The sequence below is a fragment of the Bombina bombina genome, chromosome 5, assembly GCF_027579735.1.
Source record: "Bombina bombina isolate aBomBom1 chromosome 5, aBomBom1.pri, whole genome shotgun sequence".
Classification (NCBI taxonomy): Eukaryota; Metazoa; Chordata; class Amphibia; order Anura; family Bombinatoridae; genus Bombina; species Bombina bombina.
Genome location: NC_069503.1, coordinates 965,067,078 through 965,087,184, shown reverse-complemented (window position 1 = coordinate 965,087,184; position 20,107 = coordinate 965,067,078). Strand labels below are relative to the sequence as shown.

Here is a 20,107-nt window from a genome sequence, read left to right as displayed (position 1 = left end):
TATCTTCCTGTCCAGCAGCTTGAGGTGAGGATGCCTAACTGCCTATTAATCACTGCAGATTGAAGTGCATAGAATAGGTGCAGACCCAATATTATCTAACATGCTAACAATGCAGAGAACTGATTGCAGAAAAATGCAAGTAAAAAATGTTTTTGTTCATTAAACTTAGTTTGATGATGATGCAATCTATATTATTAGGTTTATAATGCTGTTTAGCATTTAAAGTCTTCATTTCAAAGCTTTAAAAATAATGTATTAGGTGTTACTTATGACAATTTTGAGAGGAGCCTGGAGCCTAATTCCCTCACTTCCCATTGACTTACATTATAAACTGGGTTTCAATTTACAACGGTTTCGATTTACAACCATTCCTCCTGGAACCTAACCCCGGCGTAAGCTGAGGGCTACCTGTACACTTTTGAAACAGTTATAGCTTCTTTTTTCTTTAAGCATTTTTGCTAAGTCATGTATATTACAAAAATGCTTCTATTCAGAACTGAAAGGCCAATTTTGGCTGGAATGTCCCTTTAAGAAATGGAATTTAAAAAGGTGCCCAAAACTCTATGTAACCCAAAATGTTTATTTCATGATTCAGATAGGGAATGCAATTTTAAACAACTTGTATCTAATTTACCTCTTTCTCCTGGTATCATTGAAAAGCAGGGATGACGTTCAGGAGCGTACACGTGTCTGGAGCACTATATTGCAGCAGTTTTTCAAGATTGTTTTCTATATGCAAAAGAACTAGATGGCAGCACTAACTCCTGCTTTGCAGTGCTCCAGGCACATACCTAGGTATCTCTTCAATACCATGGGAGCAAAGCAAATTTGATAATAGAAGCAAATTTGAAACTTTTTAAAAATAGTCTGCTCCTTTTGAAATCACAAACAAATATTTTTGGGTTTCATATCCCTTTAAAATTTAAAGCGACATGAAACCCCAAAAAATTATTTCATGATTCAGACAGAACATGTGATTTTAAACAACTTTCCAATTTGCTTCTATTATCTAAATTTCTTCATTCACTTGATATCCTTAGTTGAAAAACATATATAGGTTGGCTCATGAGCAGCAATAAACTACTGGGAGGTAAGCTGCTGATTTGTGGCTGCACAAAAATGCCTCTTTTCATTGGTTCACCAGATGTCTTCAGATAGCTCCCAGTAGTGCATAGCTGTTCCTTCAAAAAAGGATACCATGAGAATGAAGCAAATTGGATAAAAAATAAATAAATTAGAAAGTTGACTAAAATCACATGCTCTATTTGAATCATGAAAAATAAGAACAACTGTTGGGTTTCATGTCCCTTTAATTACAAATGTAACAGTCCAACACTTTAAGAATAATAAGCTATTAGCATCTAAAGAACTGAAAAATACCATCTCAAAGAGTTAATATAAAGCTTGTACAAACAATCAAAAACTGTTCACAAAACCCTGAACTCCAATAAATGATGACTGCCCAGTAAGTCAAAAGAAAAAAAAGATTTTTTTTTGTTAAGATGCTTAGATATCTTGTGATTTTATTTGTACAGACTCATTATAATTTCACTCAGTTTAATAAAATGGATTTTTAGAGTTTCATGCACCTTAACATAAAGTGCCATAAAACATGTTGAGATCAGTGCATATTCTAAAAGGGCTAATTAAGTAAAAATAGTTTTCATAAAAAAAAATTGTTTAAAAATTGCTAGCAAGAATTTTAAATTGATTTTCAAAAATAAGCAAAATGATTTACATAGCTGTTATTTCTGGAGTAGACTGATCCACCCCCCTTATCAGTGTTTTAACATCAGAAACACAGGCATTGTATTTTAACTGATTTCATATCAGCTTATTTGCATCTAGGCATGCTCCAGCAGATAATGACTGTTCAAGTCTTGCATTCTACTATATCAATAGTGAATATACCAGTATATGCAGTCATAAAAGGAATTGTGTGTGGGGGGGGGAGTTAGAGCTGTACAATGCGGACACTTAAAAGAAAGTGTTAATGACGAGGCACTGCAGTATAAATTTGCAGGTAAAGTAATTAAAGTACATATAATTATATTTTTTCTCTATTCCAACCTATTTTATGTCCCTTTAAAGGGACACTGTGCCATGTCTAAATCATTCAATTGTCATTAAAATAAATTAAAATGTGCACCTGTCTGTCTGGTAAAAAGTAATTAAAGAAAGAGGACAAAGACTGGGCATATTTTTGGAGCATAGTATAACAGTATATACATAGGTATAATTGCCAGCGTCACAGAAGCTGGAAAACAAATTATGCGTACCTGATCATTTTCTATTCTTCCGATGGAAAGAGTCCACAGCTGTATTCATTACTCTTGGGAAATAAGAACCTGGCCACCAGGAGGAGGCAAAGACAGCCCAGTCAAAGGCTTAAATACTCCTCCCACTTCCCTCATCCCCCAGTCATTCTGCCGAGGAACAAGGAAGAGTAGAAGAAATATCAGGGTGAAAAGGTACCAGAAGAATAAAAAACAAAGACGCCCCACATAAAAAAAGAAGGGTGGGGAGCTGTGGACTCTTTCCATTGGAAGAAAAGAAAATGATCAGGTAAGCATAATTTATGTTTTTCTTCCTAAATGGAATGAGTCCACAGCTGCATTCGTTACTTTTGGGAAAACAATACCCAAGCTATAGAGGACACTGAATGCCAAAACGGGAAGGTACAATAGACGGCCCATTCTGAGGGCACCAGGCCTGAAAACCAGTACCCAACAAAAAAAACCTGCTTAGTCCGAAGCCGAGAAAACAGAAAGGGAAAAGGCCCCAAGGACACTGACCAGCAGATAGCCCGGAAGCCTAGCTAGAGACAGCAACATTAGACACAACTGAGCCAACAGTTCCCGGGAGACACCGTCGCCCAACAGTCGGTCCCCCACCACACACCCTTTACTAGAGAAGGGAACCCCAGCCGAAACTCCTAAAGGAATAAGGCAAGGAAGAACCAAATGGAAACCGAAGGTTACCACAAACTCCATAAAAGGGGGGAAAAAAAAAATCAAACCAAGCTCGCAAGACCTAAATGGGTCATGACAACAAGGGGAGGCACGCCCAATCCAAATAGAAACCACTAGGTTTAGAACCAGGTAGCAGAACAGAGAAAAGTTCTCCCAACATCCTGAAAAGGATTGGAACAGCTAGCTAGCACACGATCAAGGCGCACACCGCTGTAGCTGGTTTCAAAAGAGCAACCCTTCACTTACCAGTCAGCAAGTCAACCAGCGCCTAGGGACTGAAAACGGAGACCAAACATCATCCGATCTCAGAATCCTGAAGAATTCAGGCAAAATTACCTGTAGCAGATCCTTACGAAGGTAAACACCTGAGTCAAGAACACGCAGCCATCCTCAGGATCTAGCTAAAGGCCCAACATAGACTCAAGGCGGAGCCTGCAACTCTCCAAATGGACAGAACAACCCAGAGAGCGTACATCTCTCCGAAATAGGTTAACCCGTCTGTCCCAACCTCCTGAAGAGAGAAGCCCTAAAATAGGGACCACACTTCCGAAAGGATATAAGCCCCCCCCCCAAGACAAAGGGGGGCCGGTAAATGGGCCGGAAGGACAGAGCACCTGCCCCCAGGACACAGCCATAGGCTAAACCGAGAGAACAAATCTCCAACGCCCTGACCTGGAAGAAATCCCCTGAAGAATTTAACTTGCTAGCCCACAGACAAGTTGTCATAGCTGCAGTGGTTCCACAGCGAACCCTTTGCTTGCAGAGCAGCGAAGCCATCACACTATTTCAGCAAGCCGACCAAGGGAAACCGACCAATAGGCAAAAGGCAAGCCCAAGGGGCATCGGCACCCAGAAAAAACCTGGCCAAGTGAACCAGTTCAACTAGCCCAACCAAAGGAAACAGCCCAAGTTTCCTGGAACTGGGGAACCCAGGACCAGCTCTAGATCCTAACAGTCCGGTACAACCCGCAATGGGATCCACAAAGCAAATGCTGAGGAGAACCTCAGCCACCGGAAGAACCAGAGCGAGGAGAGGTCCGAGCCCCCAAACAAACAAGAACCCGGAAACTGAAATCCTCCGTCTGATATGAAACCAGACCCCGGGGAGATAACCATACAATGTCCAAAGTAAAATGGACAACGATAAAAACTTGCAAGTCCCGAGCAAAAAAACGAGACCACCCCTTGCCAGAGTCCAACGCTCCAAGGAGCTAAGGAAGCAAAGACCGAAACAAGGTCACTAGAGCCCTAGGCGGCAACAGCCACAAGACGACCAAGAACAAGGGTATACCTCGAGGACAAAGTCACTCGAACAAAGAACAGTCTCCACATCACCCCCATAAAAATCAGAGGAGAAAATTAAAGGATTGCCGAGCACCCCCCAGCTCCGGGGAAGAAACCCTAAACAGAGCTCAAGGAGACCACACTGCCAGTGTCCCTACAAAGGAACCAACTCCCGAAGGGAACCAGTTCCCCTAAGGAACCAGAGGAACGGACGAAGTCCGAAAGGTCTCAAGAAGAGAACCACAGCAGGAACAAGTTCAAGGAAAATTCCAGAGCCTTAGAAGGCAAAACCGCTCAAAACAGCGGTAAGAAGGCGCTCAGCCCCCAATCCTCCCAAGAGAGGAAATAAACTGTAGGCCCCGAGGAAATCGGAGCAAAGAGAGTGACGCAGCAGAACTCCACTGACCCGGTCACCAGATTGAATGCTGAATAAGGACTGACACAATCCTCCCAGCCATACAGATTCTTTTAGAGTGTTTAGCTGAACTTGTAAAGAAAAACAAGAAAACACACAAATAAAAATGTGAGCACTCAACGTCCCACCGGACCAGCCAGGCAGAACAGGCGTCACGTGTCTGAATAAGCCACAGGACAGAAGATCTGAATCCCAGCAGGACTAGCCGCAGCTGGGGTCATAACTGTCAAGTTGTCTAAATCCTCCCTCAGAGGGGAAGGTAAAACAGACAAACCTAAGACTAACGTGTCCCTTAAACTTCCGAAGAAGCAACCAGAGAGAATCAATCCCAGAAGTTCCCAAAGGAAACACATAATTGAAATAAAAAAAAAAAAGACATCCTAACCGGATAAAACAAAATATAATGCAACCCGTAGGTTAATGCCCAGGAAGAAAGCAGGTACCCACAGGACCAGCCAAACGGAACCCTGATCTTCCAACAAAAAACTGGAAAAGATCTCAATAAGCAGACAATTTTGAAATTATGTCATCCCCTCATGTCTAATGAGGTGAGCCATTCAAAGTAGAATACTGCGGATTCCTGTATCCGTTAAGGATAAGATCCTCTAATAACTCAAAAACGTGTCTGAGTAAAACGCGCTATTCTGTAACAAAAGGCACAACACTCAGGGACAGCTAAACCCACAGGAAATTGTATAGGCCCACCCAAGGCCGGTAGACCCGGGACGATCGGGCACGAGCACAAATGCAAATTAACGTCTGGACTTTGCAGACACATACGCCAAAAATATGTGAACAAGCCACCCTGTAAGGAGGGATAAACATAATCTGGGTTACCCGCATGTGTAGTAGTAGGGAGCGGTAGGGAACTCGCCTCTCGGAGGACAGAACCCCCAGAGGCAGATGCTTCCGCAGACCCCTGATTCCCCGAGCCCGAGGAACAGGGCGCTCGAATACAGCATATCAAACATAACTGATTGACCTGTGTCAACGGGGCCAATTCGCATTCTTCACAAGTCGAAGAATCTGAAATTTGAACAGTCTCAGCATCAGAATCCTCCATAACTAGATAGAGAATATAATAATATGGACTAAAGAAAAAACTTAAACGGCACCTGACACCCACAATAGCTGGGGCACTCACCACCTTCTAGAACCAGACACAAGCAGACTCTAATTTTTCAACTGCCACACAGTCAGGAATGCGGAAATGGAAGACCAGAACGTAAACACGTCCAGTCACAAGGAGAACCGTACAGTCCAAAAAAAACCACGCCCAACCATAAGGTTGCGTCACTTTCAAAGGCCTTTATGTTCTAAGCCAAGAGCCCAGTTAACACTTCACATAAGCAGATTGAATCGCATAACAAACAAGATTAAAAAAAAAACTGTGTTCAATAATCCCCCTCGGGAGATATTAACCCTCAATTCCAAGATACCAAAGGAGCCTCACTGAGGCCCTATAAATATACTTAATAAGTCCCTTAAGATAGTTCCTTACGGGAAACATAAGTTACAGTATATTCTGATGAAGTAAAATTAAACCATCTTATCTACGCCGTGGAACAGGAACACAGCACTTCAAGTGTGACGAATAGTAGCAACACCTCCGCCATGGACTTGAAAGAAGAAAGCAGGCAGCGAAGTTAGACAACACCGATTGCTTGTGGAGATGTTAATATGAGTCGGGATGGTTTCGCAGTAAGACTCTCCCTGCATCTCCGGACTCTCACTGAGAGACTGATAGGATTACTTAAAGCTCCCGACCCATGTCGAAGAGTACTACCCTCCATAAGAGACAAAACAAACTTCTGACACTTCTCTGCCAACCTCCTGGGACAAAAGGTAAAGAATGACTGGGGGATGAGGGAAGTGGGAGGAGTATTTAAGCCTTTGGCTGGGGTGTCTTTGCCTCCTCCTGGGGACAGGTTCTTATTTCCCAAAAGTAATGAATGCAGCTGTGGTCTCTTTTCATTTAGGAAGAAAATAAATGATTAGGGCCCTAGCTCTTACAGCTTATTCCAAATATATGACAATAAAACTGACAAAAATTGGAATCTGAATTAAACTGCAACTTCATATCCGAGAAGCATTTTGAAATAAATAATCCAGCTTTGTTGTCAAATGAGTGTAGTTTTATGCGTTTTTCTTTTCACTGATTTTCTTGTCTCTAAAACCAAGAGAACCGTTGCTAACAAGTCACAAGCTTGTAAACATATGGTTTGGTGTATGCTCAGTTATTGGATTACAATTTACTGAACTTTTAACAGAGAAAAATCAATTTCTAATATTATAAAATATATATATATATATATATATATATATATCTATATCATTCATATTATTTAAAGGGATATTAAAGCCAAAAAGTTATTTCATAATTCAGATAGGTCATACAATTATAAACAACTTTCAAGTTTACTTCAATTAGCAAATTTGCTTTATTCCTTTGGTATTCTTTGTTAAAGAAGCAGCATTGCATTACAGGAAGCAAGCTGAAGACATTGGGTGAACCAATGACAAGAGGTATATATTTGCAGCCACCAATAAGCACCTAGTTCCCAGTAGTGCATTGTGGCTCCCGATACCAAGGATACCAAGAGAATAAAGCAAATTAGATAATAGAAGTAAAATTGGAAAGTTGTTTAAAATCACATGCTCTATCTGAATAATGAAAGAAAATGTTTGAGTTTCATGTTCCTTTAAATATGCTCACAGTCAAAATGTTGTCAAACATGATCTACTACTTTTAAGTTATGATGTAAGCACATATTGCCGATTTCTGTCCTAAACTGCTTAGTATCCTCACTGATAATTGTTGTTCACGACATGTAAAACTATTGCTTCAACAGCAGTGATCCACCTTAAAGGGACACTGAACCCAATTTTTTTCTTTTGTGATTTAGATAGAACATGCAATTTTAATCAACTTTCTAATTTACTCCTATTATCATTTTTTCTTTGTTCTCTTGCTATCTTTATTTGAAAAAGAAGGCATCTAAGCTTTTTTATTGGCTCAGTACACTGGACAGCACTTTTTTAATTGGTGAATGAATGTATCCACCAATCAGCAAGGACAACCCAGGTTGTTCACCAAAAATGGTCCGGCATCTAAACTTACATTCTTGCACCTCAAAAAAAAGATACCAAGCGAATAAAGAAAATTTGATAATAGGATTAAATTAGAAAGTTGCTTAAAATTTCATGCTCTATCTGAATGACGAAAGAAAAAATTTGGGTTCAGTGTCCCATTAAGTGAACACAAGGCTGGGGAACTTGTTCAGTGTAAATGCTAGTTCAGCAAAAAGCAACAAATGTTACCTAATCATGCAGTGTGCACACTTTTTTCCTGTGGCGCATACTATGACATCACAAGTCACATCAACACTGGCACTGAGGTGGAATGCAGCAGATCAAATGTACAATAAACGTTATAATAAAAGCAGACAACTTTTAGAAAAGAATACATGTATACTGCCCTCAAGTTTACAATAAAATTAAAATGAATCTTAAAGGGGCAGAAAAGCATTAACATGCTGTGACTATTGCAGTGCCCTTAGTGTTCATGGAAGCTGACCGCTATGTGCACTCTGTCAGCTTGACTCACAAAATGTGCATTGTAGCATTTACATCCCATTTATCCACCTTTTTCTTAAGCTTAAAGGAATAGAAAGGTCAAAATTGAGATGTGTATGGATGCACTTAACTTTTGAATAGTAACATTTTACAATATACTTCCATTAGCAAAAAAAGATTCCTGTAAAAGTTATTACAGGGTTTTTTCCAGCGGCATAGGCCTTGGGCACCAGCATTTAAACACCAGCAGTATGACACAAATTAAGTCTTCACTGATACCATACACGACACCTCCATCTTTTGAATCCTAATCCTTTAGTCAAATAAAGCATATGTGTGTATGCGGCTGAAACAGTAATAATGTTCACAAGAAGCATTTTGCTTATGGAAGTGCATTGCAAAAATGCTTCTATTTAAAAATGTAAACCCATTCATGAGAATTTCAGTTTTTACGTTTCTATGTCCCAGCATACTATTGACTTATGTCCCTATAAAAGGTACAAACTGGTTTGGATGGCCGTGGAAATAAAGGGATTTTTGTAATAAAAAAAAAAAAAAAAACGTAGAAAATAAATATTTATAGCAACTAAATTTGCTGCCTCAGGAAAATTGGAGAGTTTACACTAAGAAGAAAACAAAGCCAGACACGACAAAATACAAGACAAATATAAATTTATAGTTTCAGGCTAGTCATGTTATATAGTTTCTTATAAAGACCTTGGTAAATTGCATTTTAACTAGCACATTAGAGTTAAATGTATAACACGAATATGCCAAAAGGCCTTTACAAATATAACATATTTACTGTGATGTGTCAAGTGTATTATTCTCATAAATATGTTATAGTCACAAAACATTACGGATGCAGAAATGATGAAACCCTCCGTGTCTGTGTTTTTAAATGCCTAGTAGCTAATAAAACTGCTTTATTAACTGCAAATTGCTAAGAAACAAGAGTTGTACATCTACTTACCAGAAAGGTCATGTATGCGATTATAAGATAAATTCAGTTTCTTGAGATTTAATAACTTCTCCAGCCCTGGCAAAATAATCAGATGAAAAATGTTTAATCGAAGAAGACTTTTCTATTAATACATAATCCTATTTGAATGACAATCTGCTCTGAAAGAGAAAACAATTACCAGGATCAAGTTTTTATTCTGACCCTGCATAAATTTCACAGTGCTTCTCATATACACCTTTCCATTATCCTAGCAATAATATCAGAAGTTCTAGTTCTCCAATATAAAATACAAAGTGTTAATCTATCTATGGCTGGCATTCTCTGCATTTTTAAATTTCACATCAGATGCCATATACCCATCAGTATCGGTACTCCATAAGTGTTATAGCAGTTTAATTTCTCTGTACTGTTTAATATTTAACCGTGTTTTTCAGGTGCTTGTAGTGTTGGACTGCTTGTACAATTTTCTTTGAAACTTGACAGCTGGTTGAGTATTTTTGGAGTTATTAAAAGAGAGAGAATATTATAGTTTTTTCCCCCTTATACATTATACCGTTGTATGGTCAAATTACAAGTGGAGTGGTATTTAGTGCTCTTGTGTTAACTCAGTAAGCTTTTTGCACGCGTCAGGTATCACTCATATTACAAGTTGAAAGTAAAAAGTTTTCACTCGCGTGCTAGCACGAGCGGTATTTAGCTATATATTATATATATATATATCCAGCGCTACGGAATTTGGCGGCGCTATACAAATAAATGATAATAATAATATTGGTTAAAGTGATGGTAAACTCTACCCTTTTTAAAATCAGATCTGGAATGTAAGCGCTATTTTAGATAGAGATTAATTCATTAGCTGTAATGAAGATGCAGTATAACATGCTTTTTAATATAGATATGAAATTCAAATACCCCATGTTACACCACCCACTTCAAAAGTCAATTTTTCTGTCAGCTAAATGATTAAATTACTCTCCAATCAGTGCTCTAGCTACAACAAAAGTGCCATATGGGGAGAGCGCTGATTGGACAACAATTCAATCTGTTAACTCACAGAAAATTTTACTTTTGAAGTGGGCGGAGGAGCATGCAGTATTTGAATTTCATATCTATATTAAAAAGCATGTTATACTGCATCTTCATTACAGCTAATGAATTAAACTCCATTTAAAATAGCGCTTACATTCCAGATCTGATTTTAAAAAGGGGAGAGTTTACCATCACTTTAACCAAGTGTTTGCAACTGAATAAATACATAAACAAATCTAGACTTTAACAATCGGTTATTTAGCAATAATATAAAAAAAAAAACACAGACCTTCGACTCTTATGAGCTTGTTGCAGGACAAATTCAGGCTATGTAGGCAGGGCAAGGAGTCAAGACCTTCTATCTTAGTTATAAGATTGGATGACAAGTCCAGATACTGTAAATTATACAGATGACCAAGTCCTTCGATCTTTGAAATTTGATTACAGTGTAAATTTAAGGAATGGAGACAGCAATTCAGGGAAATTTCCAGCAAGCTAATAAATACAAAACAAACACAATACAAACAAGTCACAAGTGATTTTTAACATTAGATATATAGTGTTTAAAGCAGAGCTCGACTAACTGTGTGGGTAATTCTCCATATATCTATATATAGATACCACTATCTGTCTCCTAAATATTCTTACTGGCTCCTAAATTTGTTGACCCTAGATTTCAAGAGAGGTATATAAAAAAAAATGGTGATCACCTGATATAATAACTTGGATTTGCAATCACAGGTTTGGAAGACTTGCATTTACATCTACCCCATATTAGGGCATATATTAATGTGCTACTTTTAATTTTAGGGCTCATAGCATCCTGAAAGTCCCATAGTACACATGAGATTGCAATTCCATTGACAAATCACTGCTATGTTGGAGGCAAATGACTCATCATATAAGCCTTGCTTTTTAAAAAAACAACATTTTTTTATGTCTTTAGTAATTAAAGGCTTCCTTAGAGCTGCAAAATCTCCATACAAGAAATGCATTATGGGCCAGATTACAAGTGGAGTGCTATTTAGCGCTCTACTCGAGCGTTAACTGTGCTAGAAGTTCGGCTTTTTGCGCTCGTCGGGATGCGCTCGTATCATGAGTTGAAAGTAAACTGTTTTCGCTCTCACAATAACCTGACAAACTCAAAAAGCCAAACAGAATATCACGCGCCCGTTCACATATTCCCCAAAAAAGTAAATGGAGCAAAAAAAAAAAACTAACGCTCAACTCGCACGCAAACAAGATCGCATATCCTCATGTGCGCTTACACATGAGAAAATGAATATTTCACATTCCAGTGTTCTTCACATACAAGAATATGTTATATTTATTCATAAATAAATATTGCTATATATCGGATGCTATTTTGGTAAATAAATATATATATTTGTAACTGTTAGCTCTGCTCTGGTAATCTGGCCCTATGTAGGCAATTTCTAATTTCTGACAGTTACCTATCAATGACTTGGACATTTGAATGTGTGCTTTTACCTGCTACACAAAGAAGCCCTGGAGTGCATACTGTTCTGTCGAAAACTCCAAGTCGCCGAAATCTCCAATTACGTCACTTCCGGTGACTCTCCCATTTTCACTATTTGTTTTTGCCTCTGCCTGGGGGGGTTAAGGGGAGCACCTTGCTGATCCTCTGGCATCCACCCTAAGTGAACCTTGGGGAATGAGGTTTAAAAAGGGGGGCTTTGCCCCCCTCGAACCCTCCAGGCAGAGGCAAAAATAAATAGTGAAGATAGGCGCTAATGCTGAATTATAGTGCCCATCTGATTGGCCCGTGTCTCCATCAGGGACAGGATGCGCAACCAATCAGATGAATGGTTCAGGCGTAATTGGAGATTTCGACGACTTGGAGTTTGACAGGACACTTACTGCAGCTTTACTGAAATGGTCTATGTACAGGAAAATACTATAGTGACCCGCAAATGTCACCTTAGGGAAGAAAGGAAACCAGGGATAATAATCTAAAAAAAAAATGTTTTCATGCAGATCTGGACTGCTCTGTAATATCAAAGCCCTCCAATACTTTTTTTGCAACTCAGTGCTTATGTAATTGCTTTGTTTAAACTGAGCGGGGTAAATTTGGTTAAAGGGACAGTCTACACCAGAATTTTTATTGTTTTAAAAGATAGATAATCCCTTTATTACCCATTCCCCAGTTTTGCATAACCAACACAGTTATATTAATATACTTTTACCTTGTATCTAAGCCTCTGCAAACTGCCCCTTTATTTCAGTTCTTTTGACAGACTTGCAGTTTAGCCAATCAGTGCCTGCTCCCAGATAACTTCACGTGCACAAGCACAGTGTTATCTATATGAAACACATGAACTACCACCCTCTAGTGGTGAAAAACTGTTAAAATGCATTTAGATTAGAGGCGGCCTTCAAGGTCTAAGAAATTAGCATATGAACCTCCTAGGTTAAAGGGACACTATACCCAAACATTTTCTTTCATGATTAAGGTAGAGAATATAATTTTAAACAACATTCCAATTTACTTCTATTACCTAATTTGCTTCATTCTTTAGATATACTTTAATGAAGAAATAGCAATGCACACGGTGAACAAATCACAGGAGGCATCTATGTGCAGCTACCAATCAGCAGCTACTAAGCATATCTAGATATGCTTTTCAGCAAAGAATATCAAGAGAATGAAGCAAAATATATAATAGAAGTAAATTAGAAAGTTGTTTATAATTGTATGCTCTTTCTAAATCATGAAATAAAAAATTGGGGTTTCCTGTCCCTTTAAGCTTTCAACTAAGAATACCAAGAGAACAAAGCAAAATTGGTGATAAAAGTAAATTGGAAAATTGTTTAAAATGACATGCCCTATCTGAATGATGAAAGTTTATTTTGGCCTAGACTGTCCCTTTAAGCACATCTAACAAAAACATATATTTAAATGCACATATTGTGGGAGTGCTACCAAAAATGACCAAAATAAATATTATGTGTTTGGAGGTACGCCAATACCTGTTTTTGTTTAAACTGAGACATGTAATGCCATTTTCTATTTGTAGAGCATAAAAACGTACAGGTAGAAACGCTTTGTTTAAACTGTTTGGGATCGGAAAAGGTTTGGATTTTGGAATAGTTTGGATTTTGGAAATTTTTTATCTGTAAAATGGGACCAAGTGTAAACAACAATAGCTTATGTCATTTAGGCAATATTTACATGCCATAATACAGCTTATATGCAACCTAAAGGTAGTTTTATATAATCTTTACTACTTGTGTATTCATAGTACCCTCGAAAATATAGTACAGTACTGTAATCAGAATGGTAATATTTGTTGTTTTAAATAAATATATAGATTATTTGCATTTTAGAACAAATAAACCAGACCAAAGACACAGGCAGAGAAGATTGTGACTTACAGGCACATAAAAATATTATTATTATTTTTTAAAATACGAATTAAACAGTTTGGATTTCAGAATTAGCTATGGTTTTGGAATTTTGCAATTGGGGATTTGTACCTGTATAGTGTAGTTATAAAAACAACAAAAAAACGACATACAAATACTTTTTAAAATATTTTTTATATGTGTTTCCCATGTCTTGCAGTCAAAAGTATCTACTAATATTGTAGGGCTCCATTACATATGCGGCACGTATATTTCACCCGTCGGCCGCTATTTTTACTCCCATAAGATAACATAGAACCGCGTCGCAAATCGGTATCACATATTAGATGCAAGGACTTGCGCGGCAAAAATAGAGAAATGTTATTCCATTTTAACCTTGCCACACATAAGCAGGCGCACAAGCCGTGCGCTAAGTATGTGAGCACCGTATGAAGAGGATCCTCCATGCTCCATGACTCTGCGGTCGCCGGTCTTCAGTTCCACGGTCCTGGATGAAGAAAGAAGAGGTCCCCACTTAGAAGAAGACTTCTCCGCCTGGAACAGGACATTTTCCACCGGACTTTAGGAACCGTGAGTACCAAACTGGGGGTTAGATTTAGGCTTTTTGAAGCATTTTTGTTGGGGGGGGGGGGGGTTAGATTAGGGTTATGGACCTTCATAAAAGAGCTGAATGCCCTTTTAAGAGCAATGCCTATACAAATGCCCCTTTAGGGGCAATGGGTAGTTTAGTTTTTTTAGTGTTAGGTTTATTTATTTTGGGGGGGTTTGGTGGATGGTGGGTTTTACTGTTAAGGGGGACATAGAATTTTTTTTCGCTGCAAAAGAGCTGTTTAACTTAGGGCAATGCCCTACAAAAAGCCTTTTTAAGGGCTATTGGTAGTTTAGCATTAGATTAGGGGGTGTTTTTATTTGGAGGGAGCTTTTTTATTTTCATAGGGATTAGGTTTAATTTGTTTATTTTGGATAATCTTGTTTATTATTTTATGTACTGTTGGACTTTTTTATTTTCTGTAATTTTAGCTTAAAGGGACACTGTACCCAAAATATTTATTTTGTGATTCAGATTGAGAATGAAATTTTAAGCAACTTTCTAATTTACTCCTATTATCAATTTTTCTTCGTTCTCTTGCTATCATTATTTGAAAAAGAAGGCATCTAAGCTTTTTTTTGGTTTCAGTACTCTGGACAGCACTTTTTTATTGGTGGATGAATTTATCCACCAATCAGCAAGGACAACCCAGGTTGTTCACCAAAAATGGGCCGGCATTTCAACTTACATTCTTGCATTTCAAATAAAGATACCAAGAGAATGAAGACAATTTGATAAAAGGAGTAAATTAGAAAGTTGATTAAAAGTTCATGCTCAATCTGAATCATGAAAGAAAATTTTTGGGTACAGTGTCCCTTTAATTTAAAGTGATGGTAAACTTACCTCTAGTTCTATCAAGCATACCATTATGGGTGCAAAATAAGTACAGGTAGCCCTCAGTTTACGCCAGGGTTAGGTTCCAGAAGGAAAGGTTGTAAATCGAAACCGTTGTAAATTGAAACCCAGTTTATAATGTAAGTCAATGGGAAGTGAGGGAGATAGGTTCCAGGCCCCTCTCAAAATTGTCATAATAACACCTAATACATTGTTTTAAAAGCTTTGAAATGAAAACTTGCAATGCTAAACAGCATTATAAACCTAATAAAATAATCACACAACACAGAATATATAATTAAACTAAGTTAAATGAACAAAAACATTTGCTAAACAGCATTATAAAGATAATAAAATAATAACACAACACAGACTTCACTTGCATTTTTCTGCAAACAGTTCTTTCTATGCATTCCAATCTGGACTGATTTATAGACAGGAAGATCTTGTTTCTTTGCTCGATAGCTCAGGTCTGGTTAAACTGATTAATTTCAGCTTGCTTGGCTTTGCTGCAACACAAGCGGACAGCTCCACCTACTGGCTATTTTAATAAATGCACTGCTTCTCAATGCTTTTCAATAGCAGTCACATGACTGGAAAAAAAGGTTGTTATTCTGAAACGGTGTAAATTGAACCGTTGTAAAACGAGGGCCACCTGTATAAGCTTAATTCATCATTTTTTTTATAAGTTATCGTATATATCAAGTTATCACCTTTAGAATGGATTTTCTGAACGTTCTCTAATTCAACCCGTATATGTATTTTTTTTTCGCTCTTGGTCACGTTTTTTTCGGCACCAATTGAAAATTCGTCCGTTAGGCGGCCGTCCCACCGCGTCAGCCGCCCCTTTACTCCTCTACGCATGCTCTGTTAAATTGCTTTAAAGATCAATTATTATTTGCACTCCCGTTTCGCGCACGCGTCTTACTTCCAAATAAGGAATCCTTTCCTACGTCATCTGCTTGTTACGGATGGCTTCGATATGGAGAAGATCATCACTTGATTTCCCAAAGTGTTCATCAGAAGAAAGTGCTGCATTCGTTTGATATTATAATGCTTTTAATTATATTTTAACATTGCTGTTTTGCGCATGCGCAAGTGAGACTGCAGCGTGAACGCGCATTTGAGAAATACAGAGAGCGGGTGGGAGCGCTCAAGACGTCACAACCATAAGAAGACGGAAGTAGGGCTTGGGAGGAGTCGTGAGCTAAGCGGTAGGGACTTTTAAATATAATTTTCAAGGGAAAATGTTGAAGTAATCGAAAAGAAAACTTAGCGACTAGATTAGGGACATATGGATAAATTCTAGGTTGTGTTGAATAAAGTCAAACTTTACCTTCACATTAAACTTAGTTTTATTATGTTTAAAGTAATGTTAGGGTTTTTTTATTTTAATTGTTTGTAATTTCGTATTATTAAAGTGAATGTCAATTTTCAGCAAGGAGTGCCCGGTTTTTAAAAAGACTATTAAAAACAGGGGCACTTTCATTGATGAAAGTTTACATTGCACCGGATTTGTAGAAATACTTACCGTTTACTTCTGCAAAGCCGGATCGATGAGCCCCCCGCCTTCTTCTTCCAGCTGTACAACCACAGCAATGACGAAACTGGCTTCCTCCAATCACAGCCGGGCATTACGAGGTGGACGCTCTGGGGTGCAAGCCATGATTGGAGGAAACCGGTTTTGTCATTTCTGGCGTCAGTACAGAGGAACTGAGGCTGGGATCGGCGATCCGGCTTTGCAGAAGTAAAAGGTAAGTATTTCTACAAATCCGGTGCAATGTAAATTTTCATCAATGAAAGTGCCCCTGTTTTTAAAAGTATTTTTAAAAACCGGGCACTCATTGCTGAAAATTGACATTCACTTTAATTTAGGTAATTGGGTTTAATTTAGGGGGTGTTAGGTTAGGGAGTTTAGTAATCGAACGTTATTTGCGTGTGGGTTTTTGCGGATTAGAGGTTAACGCATTTATTAGGTAGTTTGCGATGTTGGGGTTGGCAGATTTAGGGGTTAATACTTTAATTATTAGTTCCGATATGGGTTTGATGGTGGATGTAGCGTTAATAGTTTAATTAGGCATATTGCGTTGTGGGGGGGGTTGTCGGTTTCGGGGTTAATACTTTTAATATTAGTTCCGATGTGGGTTTGATGGCGGATATAGGGGTTTTATGTGTCGGGTTTATTTTTGGGAGGCGGGTCAGACTTTTACGGAAGATTTGTTATTTTTATTTTATTTTTTTCTTAGGCGCCGGCAGTTTCTAAAGTGCTGTAACTCACTAGCGACTCCAGAAATGTATATTTAAGCTCATTTCAGGACATCGCTAGTTTATCCGACTTACTGCCCTTTATGAACTGCCGGCGCCGTATATGTAATATACCCCAATGTGCGAGGTGAAATTACAGGTGGTGCGGGTTTCAGCGCTTGCGCTGAAGCCTGCGACATATATGTAATCTCGCCCGTAGTGTTTTATGTAAAAAAAAAAAGTTAAATTGTTTAATTGTTGGTCTTTTGTCAACATATGTATAAAAATAAAAAATCCAAAAATGATTTTTTTTTTCTCCATATTTGTATAGTAAGTGGAATGTATCACTGGGCATTACAAATTATTATTTTTAAACCAAATGGTTTTGTAATATGACATTTTAAACAACTTTCCATTTTACTTATATCATCTAGTTTAATTTGTTCTCTTTGTAACCTTTGTTAAAAATAACACCTGTGGAGACTCAGGTGCAGTAATGCACTGCTTGGGACTAGTAGCTAGCTCCCAGAAGCGGATTGCTGCTCATTCAATAAAGAATACCAAGAAAAGGAAGCAAATTTGATAACAGTAGTAAAAGCTGAAAGTTGTTTAGAATGGTATGCTTTCTCTAAATCATGAATGAAAAATGTTGTGTTCCATGTACCATTAGAACAACTTTACACTAATCTTTCATGACTTATTTTGCCCCAGTCTAAAATGGTTAATTTCTAATTCTGAGCTGAAAATGCACACTGCAGACTTATTAAGTCTAACCCGCCTACAACATATATTTTAGCATATGCTTTAGCAGCTAACAACTGCAAAACAATACACTTTATACTATCATAGTGGCTATAGCTAGCTCGTTCTGCAAGCAGTATTTAATCAAGCACCTTGTGAAATATACAGTCGCTAACTTATTTTCTGGGCAACATTACATATTTCTATAATAAATTTATTTTTTTCTTCCCTACCATTCCGTTATAAACTCCTCCCATGATCCATTTCCTTATTTCTTAGCTTATGACGTATAGAGCGGTCCTACCCGCTCTATACGTGTCTTCAATGCTCGTGCACGGCAAAGGAAACCACCGTGCATGCGCAAAACATCATTGCCAATTGAAAATGTGCATGCCAGTTTTTGCTACGCAATGCTGTGTAAATAAGGAATGTTGCAGTAAGCATGCGCAAAACGGGGCCGCGCTTTGTTTTTCAGGGAGTGTGAAAAAGCTAACGCATGTGCAGAGCGTGTAAGATGGCAATGACTTCAAATGACGGCCGCCTAACGGCCAGAAAGTCAATTGGCTGGTGTAAAAAAAAAAATTATTACGGGTTGAATTTGACTGTTGAAATATAGAAAATAAAAATTGCGAAAACTCATATTAACATAGAAACATAGATATTGACGGCAGATAAGAGCCATAGGCCCAGCAAGTCTGCCCGACCTTACCTAACAGTATAAACTTATCTAGTTCGTAGGATAGCCCTATGCTTGTCCCATGCATTTTTAAAGTCCCCCACAGTGTTTGTCGCTACTACCTCTTGAGGAAGTTTATTCCATAAATCAATCACTCTTTCTGTAAAGAAGTGCTTCCTCAAATTACTCCTGAATCTACTACCCTTTAGCTTGAACTCATGACCCCTTGTTCTTGAATTTTCCATTTTATGTAAAATACCCACAGCCTCAGTTTTACTAAACCCTTTAATGTACTTAACCATAAAATTATAAAATTTGATGAATGAAAGTGACATTTATTTCTGCTGCAATGTAGATAATTACATTGGAATAGAACAAAATTTACCTTCACTTTAATTCAGGATTGACTCCTCCAAATAAAGCAAGAGGTAGGTGGAGTTTGGTCGATGGAAAAAAAATTGCAGCAAACAAGATGTTAATTTTAAAAACATTTAGACTTGGCTAAGAGCAGAAAATTAGTTTGTAATTACATTCCGCTATTCTGTCGTGAACTCCAATTCCTTACAAAGAAGAACTCGTGCATACACTGGGGTCACATGCACTATTACATACCTCGTTACCTGTTTATCCATCAGGCTCAGTTCCCTGCTGCTGGGCTCACCTGCTGACATCATTTGTAAGCTACTCAACATAGTAGACAATGAAAAGTGTCAGGTTTGGTTCTATTGCGAAAAGATTATTGACACCGTGGCTACTTTCAAAAGACATTAACTCCAAACTGCTATACGATGCATGTCACTATAGCATTGTCTCGGTAAGTAAATATGATAGATCTGTATTCAATTCATAACTTTATAGTAATATTCATAACTTTATAGTAAAGAACCCGCCGGATGTTGTCGTTGGTTGGCATCAGCAACGTACAGGAAGAGTACGACTTCTAGTCTAGGGAAACACTAGCTGTTACGTCACAATCACACTGACTGACAGTGATTGGCCAAGAAAGCAGGGACGTAACAGACAAACGGCTTCTGAGGTAGCCACGCCTACATTATGACGTATGACTCAAGCATGAAATATTTAATAGTTCACGCCTACCCTGGTTACTTACTACTACTGTATATATAAATATTAAGCCTATCTTTGTCAGTTGTAAATAATAATTTGTGATGGATGTGGAGTAGAGCTGTTTGTGTCCCCGCCTCTTTTACTTTTCTGCGTACTGTGTATTACTGTCTGCTTTCCGCCTTTAGGATTGCAGTTTCCCGCTGCAGAATTTAAATCCTGCGTTGTGCATCTGAGCAAATTACAATACTCATTTAAAAAAAAAAAAAAAAAAGCAATATCGAAATGATGCGTCATAAAATTAACGCCTTTACCTTAGCAGCATTTAATT

The 20,107-nt window shown here is 38.1% G+C and overlaps 1 protein-coding gene across 1 annotated transcript in view; it reads right to left on the bottom strand.

Annotated features, from left to right (window-relative positions):
* LRRCC1 (leucine rich repeat and coiled-coil centrosomal protein 1) overlaps nucleotides 1–19,610 on the bottom strand; it is a 418,892-nt gene extending 399,282 nt beyond the window's left edge. The window contains exons 1-3 of the mRNA XM_053715905.1: nucleotides 19,324–19,610; nucleotides 10,530–10,735; nucleotides 9,221–9,286 (exon numbers count right to left, since the gene is read on the bottom strand). Of these exons, the coding sequence (XP_053571880.1) occupies nucleotides 9,221–9,286; nucleotides 10,530–10,735; nucleotides 19,324–19,403 (352 nt within the window). The 5' untranslated portion in view covers nucleotides 19,404–19,610. The remainder of the gene's footprint in view (nucleotides 1–9,220; nucleotides 9,287–10,529; nucleotides 10,736–19,323) is intronic.
* Between the last annotated feature and the right edge of the window lie 497 nt (nucleotides 19,611–20,107).